Raw genomic sequence first — 11,991 nt, 5'->3', positions numbered from 1 at the left:
TAGAAATCAGTGACGATACCCAGCCCTAATTTTCACCTATAAACACGGACCCCGAGACAGGCGCGCCCATGAGCGCGCACAAACACACAGCCTCAGGCGCGCTCCCGTACACACATACACGTTTTTCCAGCCACGTGGGCACTTCCATCTAGGAGGTTACGCATGGGGACACAACATTTCTAAATGTAATAGAGGTATTATTAAGGCATAACTTGAACTCTTAATTTTTTTTAGGGCCCAAACATCTATTTTGGTACCACAATTTGTTAAATTTACAAAATCCAATTTTTGTCAGGTTTTTCTACCTGGTGGGGACACAGCTTTTATGTCTTTTCACAAACCACCACCAGGTGACACTGTTGCACGTTTACAACCCAGAGTAATCAAAGCTGGTATAATGAAAAAGCTTTCAAGTGCTGGTTGGATTTCAGAGAATGGTGTCTGCTACATATTTTCATTTATTGATTTTTATATTGTTTTTGTTATTTTGTCATTACCCCTTGTATTTGTGCACTGGCCTGCTTTCAATAAAAATAAAAAAAAAATAAAAAAATGTTTCAACTAAAGAGCTTAGCTTCCCAACTTATCTTTCAGATATACAGTATAAAAAGAAATACTGAAATATCAAAATACCACAAGGGGATACAAAATACTGAAGATTTAATATGTAAAATGTGCTCATACATTTAACATTCTGCTTCATGTGGTCTACCCTTTTAAAAAACAGTGAATGTGAGAAGACATTAAGACAGTTTTAATCACTTTGGTATTTTAGACCCCAGCCTAATCAAGACTACTTCAGTACCACAATTTTGCCTTAATTGTATGATTAATGTGGCCAATATTATCCAAATGTAATTTATCAATATTTATTTATTTTAGATTTTGCAGACCCCTACTAATCATTATAATTAGCCTCCCAAATTCAATAATAATTTAAAAAGACACCACCAATCAAAAACAAATTCTCCATCTCATGCTTGCATAAACTCAAAGTATTAATACACTAAACCTAAAGGCACACATGGACTGAAAAGAAAATTTAGTATAAACAAGTATGGTCACATGTTATACTCGCATGGTTATAGAAAGGGTTCACAGACCCTTTAATTCTGTCCACAGCAAATTATATAGCTGCAGTTAAATGTGAGAGAAAACTCCCTGCTCAAACTTAACCTGAACAGCAAAGAAAACATTTTCAATACTAATGTACCATTGCAGTCATGGCTGTGTGTAGATGGGCAGGAAATGGTGGACCCAAAATGCAGACTCACGGAGACGAAAGTGAACCGAAAAAGCAGCTTTATTGCTGAACACAAACTAACTTAACCTGAGAATACAAACTGAGGAAATAGCAGGCAGGATACACGGGCAGAAACACAGCAGGGTGAGGGTACGATGCAACACGGAACTGAGGGAGATGCCGACATAAATACACAGGGGAATAACAAGGAGCGTCAGAACACACGAGGAACACAGCTGATACAAATCACAAAGACGAGGGCAAAGCAAGAGGCACAGAACTTCAAAGTAAAACAGAAAACACACATGTGAAGACAGACTGAGAGACATGGGCTTAACAAAGGGACCTGACTAAACTGGAACAGAGGGAGCCCACAGGCAGGGATGACAGGACACAGAACAGAGGGGTCACAGCATAACACGAGCCCGCAATAATAACAAAGAACACTGGGTCCCCGACCCAGCACCGTGACAATTGCCTGGTTGAAATGAACAATCCTTTTTTTTTTCTCTCTCTAAACAGGAGAAAATTTTAACTGTAACTGGAGCTGTTTATGTTCCATTTGTTTGACATTAGCTTGTTTTCACTGACTCTCACTATATAGCATTAATTCGGTTTTTCACGTAAAACTTAACTCCCTCCCAACGTCTCTTTCAGTGCTAATGGTGAAGTCTCAATAAATTTGAGACACTGTCTTCCCAGGAACCTTTCCAGAGCTGATGTACTCCATTAGTGTCTTCTCCACAGCCTTTATTTCTGCTTCAGTCCACTTCCTTCTTGTGGTTTGTGATGCCCCTGAATAAAGTAGACAGTAACTGTGTTATTCAAAAAGAAGAGCATCAAGTTGGTGTGTAATCACATGACTCCCCTTATGACCAGATCTGATACTTGGAGTATGTCGACAAGTATAACAAAAGCTATAGGTACATTTGGACTATACTTTGTACTTGTTGGTATTCCTCAAGTACAAGAAAATGCCCATAATGCATTGCATAAAAGCTTCACCTCTGACATTACCTCCACAGCTGCATTTGTGACAGACTGACAAGTTATAGCGTGAATCCATGATATGACTGCAACCTACATCTGGTATCTTTTTCTTGTGCTTAACCTGCAATAGCCCTTATGTTAATGGTAATACTTTAGCAACAGCAGAGTAATCCACAAGTTAGCAACATACCTGAAGATTTTGTCGATGAGAGTGCAGCAGCAGATGAGAGTGCAGCAGCAGATGAGAGTGCAGCAGCAGATGAGAGTGCAGCAGCAGATGAGAGTGCAGCAGCAGATGAGAGTGCAGCAGCAGATGACGCAGCATCTGTCACACTCGTGTTATCCTCATCTTCACTGTTTGATGCATCACTGTCAACAGCTACGTTCTCTGGGAAACACAGCAACCATTTGGAAAAAAAAAACAAAAAAAACAATATTACGACTGCTCCTAAGCAATGTTAAGTATCACACAATAGGGTATAGGGAGAGGAGGATAGCTGTAGTTAAAGCTCTGTATACGTATTTGTCTGAAGGTTGTCAGTCATCCAGATAAAGTTTTCTAGAAACTGCATCAATTGAACTTCTTGTTAGGTTAAAGTGTTTTATTACTCTACCAGAGAGTTTCTTCAGTCTGCAGAAAGTTGGTAGAACACAAATGTATCCACCAGGTGGGTTTCATTTCGCACATGACCTGAAAAGGCTTATTACAAATGAGCCCTTTTCAGTCTCCTATTTGAGGCCTCCTACCAATTTTCCTCAGAAAGAAGCTCCTTTCATGAGTAATAAAACATTTGTAGACAGTGTAGAAGAACAGAACTTATCATCCACCGTGCTTACGGACGCACAGTCTTAGCTACTCTACACCAATGGGAGCTCTCATCCCTCATGGGCCATCTGCATAATACTGCATGATTTTTGAAATACTTCGATTTTAAATACACAATTTATTAACACATTTTTTTTTTTTACCTTGTGGATCAAGATTTCTTCCTTTGAAATCTGACAGCTGTCCTCGTTCCATGGCCATAAGGACTTTGCTTATCTTGGCCAGCTGTAACGTCCCCAGTCGGTAATATTTGCGATGCACTCGAATATCATGGCCAAGGAAGTCTGCCAGATTATCCATTTCATTGTCTTTTAAGTTAAGGATCTTGGACATGGTGGCCATGTGCTTCCTTAATTTAGTAGAGCACAACGCTTCTGGTTGTTTTGCTCCACAGCTCTGCGTGATCTGTCGAACAACATCTGACCCTCTGATGTGAGTAAGTGCTTTCGGTCTCGCAAACATGAAAGGATTTTCATCTAATACTTCACAATTTCAGCGAGTGTTCACGAGCAAATCCATTGATGTCATCATATCAGGTGTGAGGAGTATGGGACTTTTCTTCCACGTTTGCCTTTTACGGAGCCCCGCAGGGGACATGGGAGAAAAAAAAATTAAGACTGACTTTTGCGAGATCTCGCAAAAGTCAGTCTCGCAAAAGTTTTAGTCGCAATCCTCGCGTTAGCTTCGAGCTAACAGGAGGTCGAGACCTACTACAGCCGGGAGGAACACCGCTTTCCCGGCACATCGTGCCTCGACCTCCCGGTCGGCTTCGAGCCGGCGTCCGAAGAATGCGGCTAAAACTTTTGCGAGATCTCGCAAAAAAAAATCTGACACCATTTTCAACTTGCCATTTTTCTGTCCTTGGAGCACCAGTCGCCCTGTCTCACGCATCTTCTGTCTGATATAATCATGTTTAGTGACATCATGCCAATGCTTATTGAAAAGATGCTCCCCAAATTTCAGTATGCAACTCTGTGCGGACAACATTTGTTATCTCATCATCATGCATGACTTGTACCAATTTCCAAAATTGTACATTGGGACTGGCTCTGCATATTTACATGGAGCCTGGACTGTAGATGTTCCTGGCCTTAAAGCTTTGACCTTCCTGCTGAGATGACATCTCTGCATGTGCCTCCATAGTGACCTTCTCTTGAAGCAACCCTGACAATTAATACAGTGCAAGTAATCACTGGCTTTCACAGGTACACTAGATTGTTGACGAGGTATCAGCGTTCCTCGTCCTTTTTTAATCACCTCATTGTGGGCACGGTTCCCTTGATTTCTTAATAAACTCAACTGTATTTTCTGCTCTTTAGACCCTACTTGGAAAGCCATTGCTTTTGCCACTTCTGGTTTATCTTTGTGTTTTGATTGCAAATGGCGTGCCATCTTGCTGAAAGGTTTACAGCAAAACTTACAGTAGAACTTTTTGTTGTACAATCAGCCACCATGTTTCTTCTTCCTTAGTGTCATAACCGTCACGTCAGAACAATCAGGTGAAGAGGACTCTCTGGTGTCATCAAATGAAGCAGATGTGTTTGTGTCTTCTGCAGCATTTGAATTTGAGGAATTGCATTGAGTTAGGGTACACCTTCTCTTCAGTTGTCGGACATCTTCCTGAGAGTTACCTGAAGTAGTTTTCCGTGCTTTTTTTCTTCTTACTTTTGTGTCGTATGATACTTTCTGCAGAACTGTCACTTTCTTCAGCAGTTTGAGGAGCATATTCTTCCTCACTGATGTCAGGACTTGATATAGATAGGCATCCAAGCATTTGTCTGGTAAGCTAAAAAAAGAAAGAAAGAAAATAGTTAAATTTTTCCACTCACAAGCATTTAAAGACCAGAGGTAGTACAGTAGTAGTTGTAACAGCTGTACTGGTATTGACAGTGGTATTAATACCATTTACCGTACCACACATGTCACAACTTAATTTGAACTAGTCATATTAAGTAATCTTTCCTCTGCTGCATCACATTTACCAAACAACCCTGGGTGGCTTTGTCTGGATATGCTGTCATTACCCAAAGACTGTCAATACAGCTGTGGTGTCACACTCATTAACAGTCACTTAGTGTTAGCTTAGAGATTACATTGTCCCAGATGTTTAAAACTAACCTGTTTCTAGGAAATTGCTGAACTTCGTTTTCTTTTTGTATATATATACACTAATGTTTATAGAAATTGATTTTCTTTATTTAAATATATGATATAATTTTTTACCTGGACCAATAACCTTTGAAGAACATTGTTTTATGATTGTAAGGTAGAATAATATCTACTCATCTACTGTGTTCCAGGTAAACTGAAGATTTTAGTAGTGCATTGCATTTTAGGATTGTCAGGGGATGAGACTGACAAATGCTTAATTAGTAGGCGACAAAAGCATGACAGTCAGTTGTTGAGCTCCTTTTGTCAAATTCAAAGAAATAATTTTTAGTCATAGCGCATAAACAATAAAATGGGCATTTTGGAACCACCTCACAAGAAATAATGATCCAAACGATCCTATCACAATGAAGAATCCTGTTGCCTCACTACACAAAAGAGACTTTAAAATGTGTCACAGATAAAATATAAGTAGGCTTAAAAATAACATGTATCACCTTTTATGAGAACATACAGAATATACAGTTGATTCATTTTAAGTCATTACGTACTTTAAGCTATTCCTTAAAATCTTTTATTGCAAACTAAATGCAATCATACATTACTACCTATGCAAATGCAATGCTAATTGAATTTAAACTGCTGTTATTACTGTAGCTGTAACACCTTGAAAACCTTTGAACTTGAAGCACTAAAACCTCTGAACTTCAGACACTAGAAAAGACATTAAACATCAGTGTCCCTGACAATATTGATAAATGAGAAACCCCTTGTCTCAAGCTTACAGTCGTTCTATCAAGGCTTGCTCTTAATCCAAGAAGGTGACATGATTGTACAGGATAGTTATTGTAATTTTTTTTTTTCACAACACTTAGTTGTTAGTTTTAAATTTGACTGTTACCATCTATTCACTTTGTGCTCTGTGCACAAGAATCTGAGATCTGTTGTGGAGTTATACGAATAAACTTACAATAACACTGTCTGTCCTTCTGAGCTCAGGTACACTTGTATCCATGTCAGAATCAGCTGAAGTGGGTTTAATGATAATGGTACTGTTGCTGTCACTGGACAACTGCTGTTCCATCTGAAAAGTAAATAGAAAAAGATACAAATAACAATTACAGATTAATATAAATTCCAGAATAATTATTGCTACAACACAGATTTGTAAATGTGTTAATGCATTTTTGCAGCAGTTGCTCTAGCAATATCACAGTTGTTGTCAATTTCAGATAAGATGGGTCACAGTTTTGATTTGGCCAGCAAAATATAAACTCTAAACAAGGGTTTGTTTGTTTTTGTCATTGTGAAAGGCTCACACTTTCCGGCAGGGTGGAAAGACCTTTCTGAGTATTACACTGTTTAGCATGTTGAGTTATCATAAAACTACTTTCTCCTTGTGCTTCTGCACTGTACATAAAGCACCATTCTTAACCGCACACTTTATTATCAGCAGTCTGACAAGCTGTCACCACAATACACTACTATGTTCACCTTCCTCAACCTAAGCAAGTGAAGCAATAAAATCATACTGTAGCGTATGAAAATCATCTTCTGTGTGACTCAGTGTAGCACATCTAAGCTATACTACTGCAAGATGTAATACCTAAATCAATAAGTACACATATCAGACAACCTCCTCTCCTTCAGCTCAAACCACTGCAGTGTATTTATTTTCTTTGTTAGAACCTGGAAAAAGTCTTACAAAGCTAAGACAGACACTGCAGCTGAAGCCAGAAATAATCTTTACCATGACAGAAAAAAAAAAAAAAAAAAAGGAAATATTTCAGCATTACACCATTTTGTCTAAAGTACATTATTAGAAGATGTAGTAAAACTCAGCCACAGGGGGGAGGGAGTACGGACTCTAGGGACTATATAATTGGTAAAGGGAGAGAGCTGGAAGTCATGATGGAAAGAAGGAAGGTAGATTAATTGTGTGTGCAGGAGCCCAGGTGCAAGGGAAGCAAAGCCAGGAGCATTGGAGGTGGATTCAAGCTGTTCTACCAGGGTGTTCATAGGAAGAGAAATGGAGTACGGGTAATCCTGAAGGAAGAGTATGTGAATAGTGTGGTAGAGCTGAAGAGAGAGGCTATGTTGAATGTTGTCAGTGTGTATGTCCCACAGGTTGGATGTCAGGTAGACGAGAAAGGAGTTCTGGAGTGAGTGAGATGAAGTAGTAGAGAGTTTTACTAGGAATGAGAGACTGGTGATTAGAGTAGATTTCAATGGACATGTAGTTGAAGAAAACAGAGGTGATGAGGAGTTATTGGTTAGGTATTGTGTTAAGGATAGAAATGCAGAAGGACAAATGTTGGTGGATTTTGCCAAAAGAATCAAAGTGGCTGTGGTTAACTCATACTTCAAGAAGAGGGAGGAACATATTGTGATGTATGAGAGTGAAGATAGGTGCACACAAGTGTGCAGAAGGTGCATAAGAGACTGTAAGGTGGTGTCAGGGGAGAATGTAGCTAAGCGGCATCATATGGCAGTCTGTAGGATGAAGTTGGACGTAACGACAAAGAAGCAAGTGAAGGCAGAGGCAAAAATTAAATGGTGGAAAATGAGGAAGGAAGACAGTTGTTCATGACGGAGCTGAGACAGGCGTTGGGCAGTATAGAAGAGTTACCAGATGACTGGGAAAGTACAGCTGAAGTGGGAGGGCAACGGCCAAGAAAGCGCTTGGGGTATCCTCTAGACAGAGAAAAGGACAGGAAACCTGATGGTATTGTGAAGTACAGGAAAATGTCCAAATGAAGAGGTTAGCAAAGAAAAAGTGTGATAGTCAGAGAGATTAAGGAAGTAGACATGAGCATTGGGAGTACAGCCAAGAGAGAGGTGGCAAAGAAGAAAAAGGCTTATAGTGAGTTGTATGTGAGGATCGAAGGAAGGACTTGTACTGATTGGCTAGACAGAGATCGAGCTGGAAAGGATGCGCAGCAGGTTAGGCTGATTAAAGACAGAAATGGAGATGTGCTAACAAGTCAAGAGCGTGTGACAGCAGGATGTTAGGGATAGAGTGAGATGGAGGCAGATGATCCGCTGTGGCGACCCCTAAAAGGAGGATCCAAAAGAAGTAGTAGTACAACTGACCTTCGTATTGAGGCTACGGTGTAGAAACAAGGTCCTCTCCCTCTGGTCGTTTAACTTTTTACTATGTGCCCTCTCGTAGCGTTGCTCACATACACTATGTCTCCTGAGTTTCTGGAGGCTAGGCAAGCCACGACTTTGAACCTGCAAACAAAGAAATAAATCAAAACCCTTGTTTTGTTTTTTGCTTTATTAGATAGTAGTGGAGAGACAAGACAGAACAAAGAGGGAATGACAAACAGCAAAAAGCATAGGTACGAAAAGAAGCCTTACTGCTGAGACAAGGCCTAATCATACCTTGTATTTAAACAACTGTATTACAATGAATGATTTGTTTTTAACGTTGTCCTCAAACATTTTAATGTGGCTGACATTTGTAATTTTTTTAAATTAAAATTAAGAAAAAACATAAAAATCAAGGCCACAATTTGATTCCACTTAGCTCTCACATCACAAGATGTACATATCTTGACATAAATAAAATATATGGACCCAATCATGAAAACAAATACTAAGAATATTTATCACATCAGAAATCATGAATATGTATCTGCAGTGCATAAACTAATTTACTACCTTTTATATTGAGGTCCAAACTGGAGGAGTTTGCCTACTTAATCCTTCTACCAATTTAACCGTCTAAACACACTGCAGTCTAACCTTTGCTTTAAGCTGAATGAACTGTACATATTACACATCAAACTATCCCAGAATGTTTATTTTCAACGGCAAAAACATAATGTGTGCATGTGATATTTTCAGCAATCATTCTTAGTCATTCTAGCATGATGTACACTGAATGAATAGTGAAAATTTCAATATTAATGGATTATTAATTGCAATATTGGCTTGACAGCTGTATAATGTGTAGATGAGTACTCAAACAACCCTAAACTGCTCCTTAAATAATAATGTAAAGTGAATATGTCAGCGTTAACAATGTGCAATGTCTATCACAGCTGTTTAAGTGCACAGCTGGTTTACTGGTCCATTTTAAGAACCAAAGAAAGATGACATATCCTACCTCTTTCTTGTGTGCAGGGTTAAAGGCATCTGTCCCATCAGCAACTGCAAAATTAAAAATTTTGACTTGGTTCAAGATGAACTAACAATAGCAAGTTGAGACTGTCTTTGAGCAATGTGTTTAATTTACAATATATTGAGTTTTGCCTTAAAATAGCCTAAACACTTGAAAGGCTGAATTTATTGGAAAAGAATAGTTGTTGCACAACCTCTACTTACACCAAATTTATTTCTAACAAAAAAAATATTTCATGTTATTTACCTACAGTGACAGCAGAGTATCTGCTGAAGACACATCTGAATTGTAGCTTTTCATTTCTCTGGTGATTTGCTGTTCTACCTCAATGAGAATTATAACTGCATTTATTTGATATATTCAGGTTTGGAACCAATTGTACAATTTGCAATTTAAAAATGACAGAAGCCAATTTACAGTTTTACCAACAATGAAGGAAAAAAGCAAAATGTAGGGTAATACAGAGCTTTGTTACCTGTGCATTCAGCACTGCCATTGGTAGATGCAAAGCTTGGGCCATCCTCCTATCAGCACAAGTGAAACAGTTAGTCAAACTTTAAGGATCTACATAATCAAATTTCACTGTATTTCAGTGAGCTCCAGTTGTACAATTTGGCAGTATATTGATGTATGTTACTTTGTCATGGTGGTTATCATTACCCACAACATTTCCTAATATTTTCCTGTCTGTGACATCTTTATGAAAGTACAGTCATTGCCAATATACAGTCAAGTGACAAAGCTACTAACTTAAATTCTGATGTATGATTAAAGCAGTACAATGACAGGGGGGGAAACAGGACGGAGGGCTCAAAACAAACTAAACAAAGAGCCAGAAACAAAAAAAAAAAAAAAAAAGTGCAAACACCGGAGCCCGGAAAGCAACATAACAAAACACAGGCTCACGACAGGCGCAGTTCACACAAAGGTCAGGGGGCCGGCCCGGAGGCTGACGGCCCAAGAACCCAGAAAACAGTTCAGGGGGCCGGGCAGGCGGGAGGCACCGGCGGCGACGTAGTTCAGGGGGCCGTCCATAACGGCAACGACGTCCAGTCATCGGCCTGGAAAGCGGCCGAACAGGACAAGCAGGACGTGCAGGACGTGCAGGACGAGCAGGCCGGACAGCATGGGGACCTCAGGCGCAAACGAAGCTAGACGGAGCGAGGCTGGCGCTGCAGGCGACGGCTTGGGAGCCGCTGAGGCTGGCGCTGCAGGCGACGGCTTGGGAGCCGCTGAGGCTGGCGCTGCAGGCGACGGCTTGGGAGCCGCTGAGGCTGGCGCTGCAGGCGACGGCTTGGGAGCCGCTGAGGCTGGCGCTGCAGGCGACGGCTTGGGAGCCGCTGAGGCTGGCGCTGCAGGCGACGGCTTGGGAGCCGCTGAGGCTGGCGCTGCAGGCGACGGCTTGGGAGCCGCTGAGGCTGGCGCTGCAGGCGACGGCTTGGGAGCCGCTGAGGCTGGCGCTGCAGGCGACGGCTTGGGAGCCGCTGAGGCTGGCGCTGCAGGCGACGGCTTGGGAGCCGTCCCTCGGACCCTCCAGCGGAGACAGAAGGCTGAACGGGCCACTCAGACCCTCTAGCGGAGACTCAAGACGGCTGGAGCGGTTCTCCAGAACCCCCAGCGGGACCAACAGATGAAGGCCGGACGGACCCCTCGGACCCTCCAGCAAGACCAGGTTGCAGAACAGATGACTGGAAAACTAAACAATCCAAAGAAGCAACTTTGCTAACAGTCTCTGTATTAGCTGGCTCAGGTGAAACAGATTCCTCAGAGTGAAACACAATGTTATTCACAGTGGGTGCGATGTCAGAATGTCCAGAGTCAGAATGCTCAAATGGAGCGTGCAATAAACAGTCACCGTCTCCCCCGAGAGGAGTTTGTTCAACGGTTCTGGAGTGGCGGCGGCCTGAACGCAGTTTCCTTTGGGATGAGGGAAGAAGAACCGGTGGAGAAAAAGAGACCACCTCCTCATCCTCCGACCACATAGCCGCCAGGAAAAAGGCTGTTGTGGGGAGGGAGAGGAAGTCCGTGGCAATGTTGAGACAGGGGGAGAGTGTGTGTTGTCCTGGGGCAGCGGTGGGGAAGATGTAGTGAGTGAGAGAGCAAGCTCACCAGCCTTGACTTGCTCTCTCCAGGCAGTAATGGTGCCATCCAACTTAGTGTCCTTAGCAAACTGAGAAAGCTGAGGGTTATGACGAATGGTGGCATCTACTGCACTTAGCCCGACTGCCATAGTCCGTATATCCTGTGACTGGGCAATGCGGTTGAGCAGACTCACCATCCGCATCATCTCGCCGTTGAACTCCGAGGAAAAAAGAGTCTGCAGGGTCCATGTTCTGGTTGCGATCTTCTGTTATGTGACGGCTGTGTGCAGGCAGGAAAAGGACCCAAGGTGCAGACTCCAGAGACAAATGTAAACTGAAACAGCTTTAATGCTGAACTCAAACAGAACAAAAGTAAGAATCCAAATAACTTATACAGGCAGACAAAACACACAGCACCATAAACGGTAGATCGCGACACAGAGAAACACAGGGCTTAAATACACAGAGGGAGCAATCAGGGAATGGGTAACAGGAGGGAAACACAGCTGGGGCAAATCAGGCCTAACGAGACAAGGGGAAGCGAAACCAGATACATTAACCTCAGACAAGGACCTTCAAAATAAAACAGGAAACATGACACAGACTGAACTAA

The 11,991-nt window shown here is 41.7% G+C and overlaps 1 protein-coding gene across 2 annotated transcripts; it reads right to left on the bottom strand.

Annotated features, from left to right (window-relative positions):
- Positions 1-3,795: 3,795 nt before the first annotated feature.
- LOC309689371 (uncharacterized protein) lies at positions 3,796-11,921 on the bottom strand. 2 transcript variants are annotated; one of them, XM_082505739.1, is made up of 6 exons: positions 11,088-11,291; positions 9,773-9,821; positions 9,283-9,326; positions 8,262-8,402; positions 6,139-6,252; positions 3,796-4,845 (listed from the first exon to the last, which is right to left on the bottom strand). In XM_082505739.1, exons 1-6 carry the CDS (start codon positions 11,277-11,279, stop codon positions 4,687-4,689), a joined length of 699 nt encoding a protein of 232 aa, XP_082361865.1. In that variant the 5' UTR covers positions 11,280-11,291; the 3' UTR covers positions 3,796-4,686. The 2 variants fall into 2 exon arrangements, with proteins under 2 accessions (XP_082361865.1, XP_082361866.1); XM_082505740.1 differs by lacking the exon at positions 11,088-11,291 and adding an exon at positions 11,573-11,921 and having other exon boundaries at positions 3,798-4,845.
- Between the last annotated feature and the right edge of the window lie 70 nt (positions 11,922-11,991).

The sequence above is a fragment of the Aulonocara stuartgranti genome (genome assembly GCF_965226115.1).
Source record: "Aulonocara stuartgranti genome assembly, chromosome: 15".
In the NCBI taxonomy this organism is placed as follows: domain Eukaryota; kingdom Metazoa; phylum Chordata; class Actinopteri; order Cichliformes; family Cichlidae; genus Aulonocara; species Aulonocara stuartgranti.
Note: the sequence above shows the minus strand (reverse complement) of the source record. Positions and strands in the feature narration are given on the sequence as shown.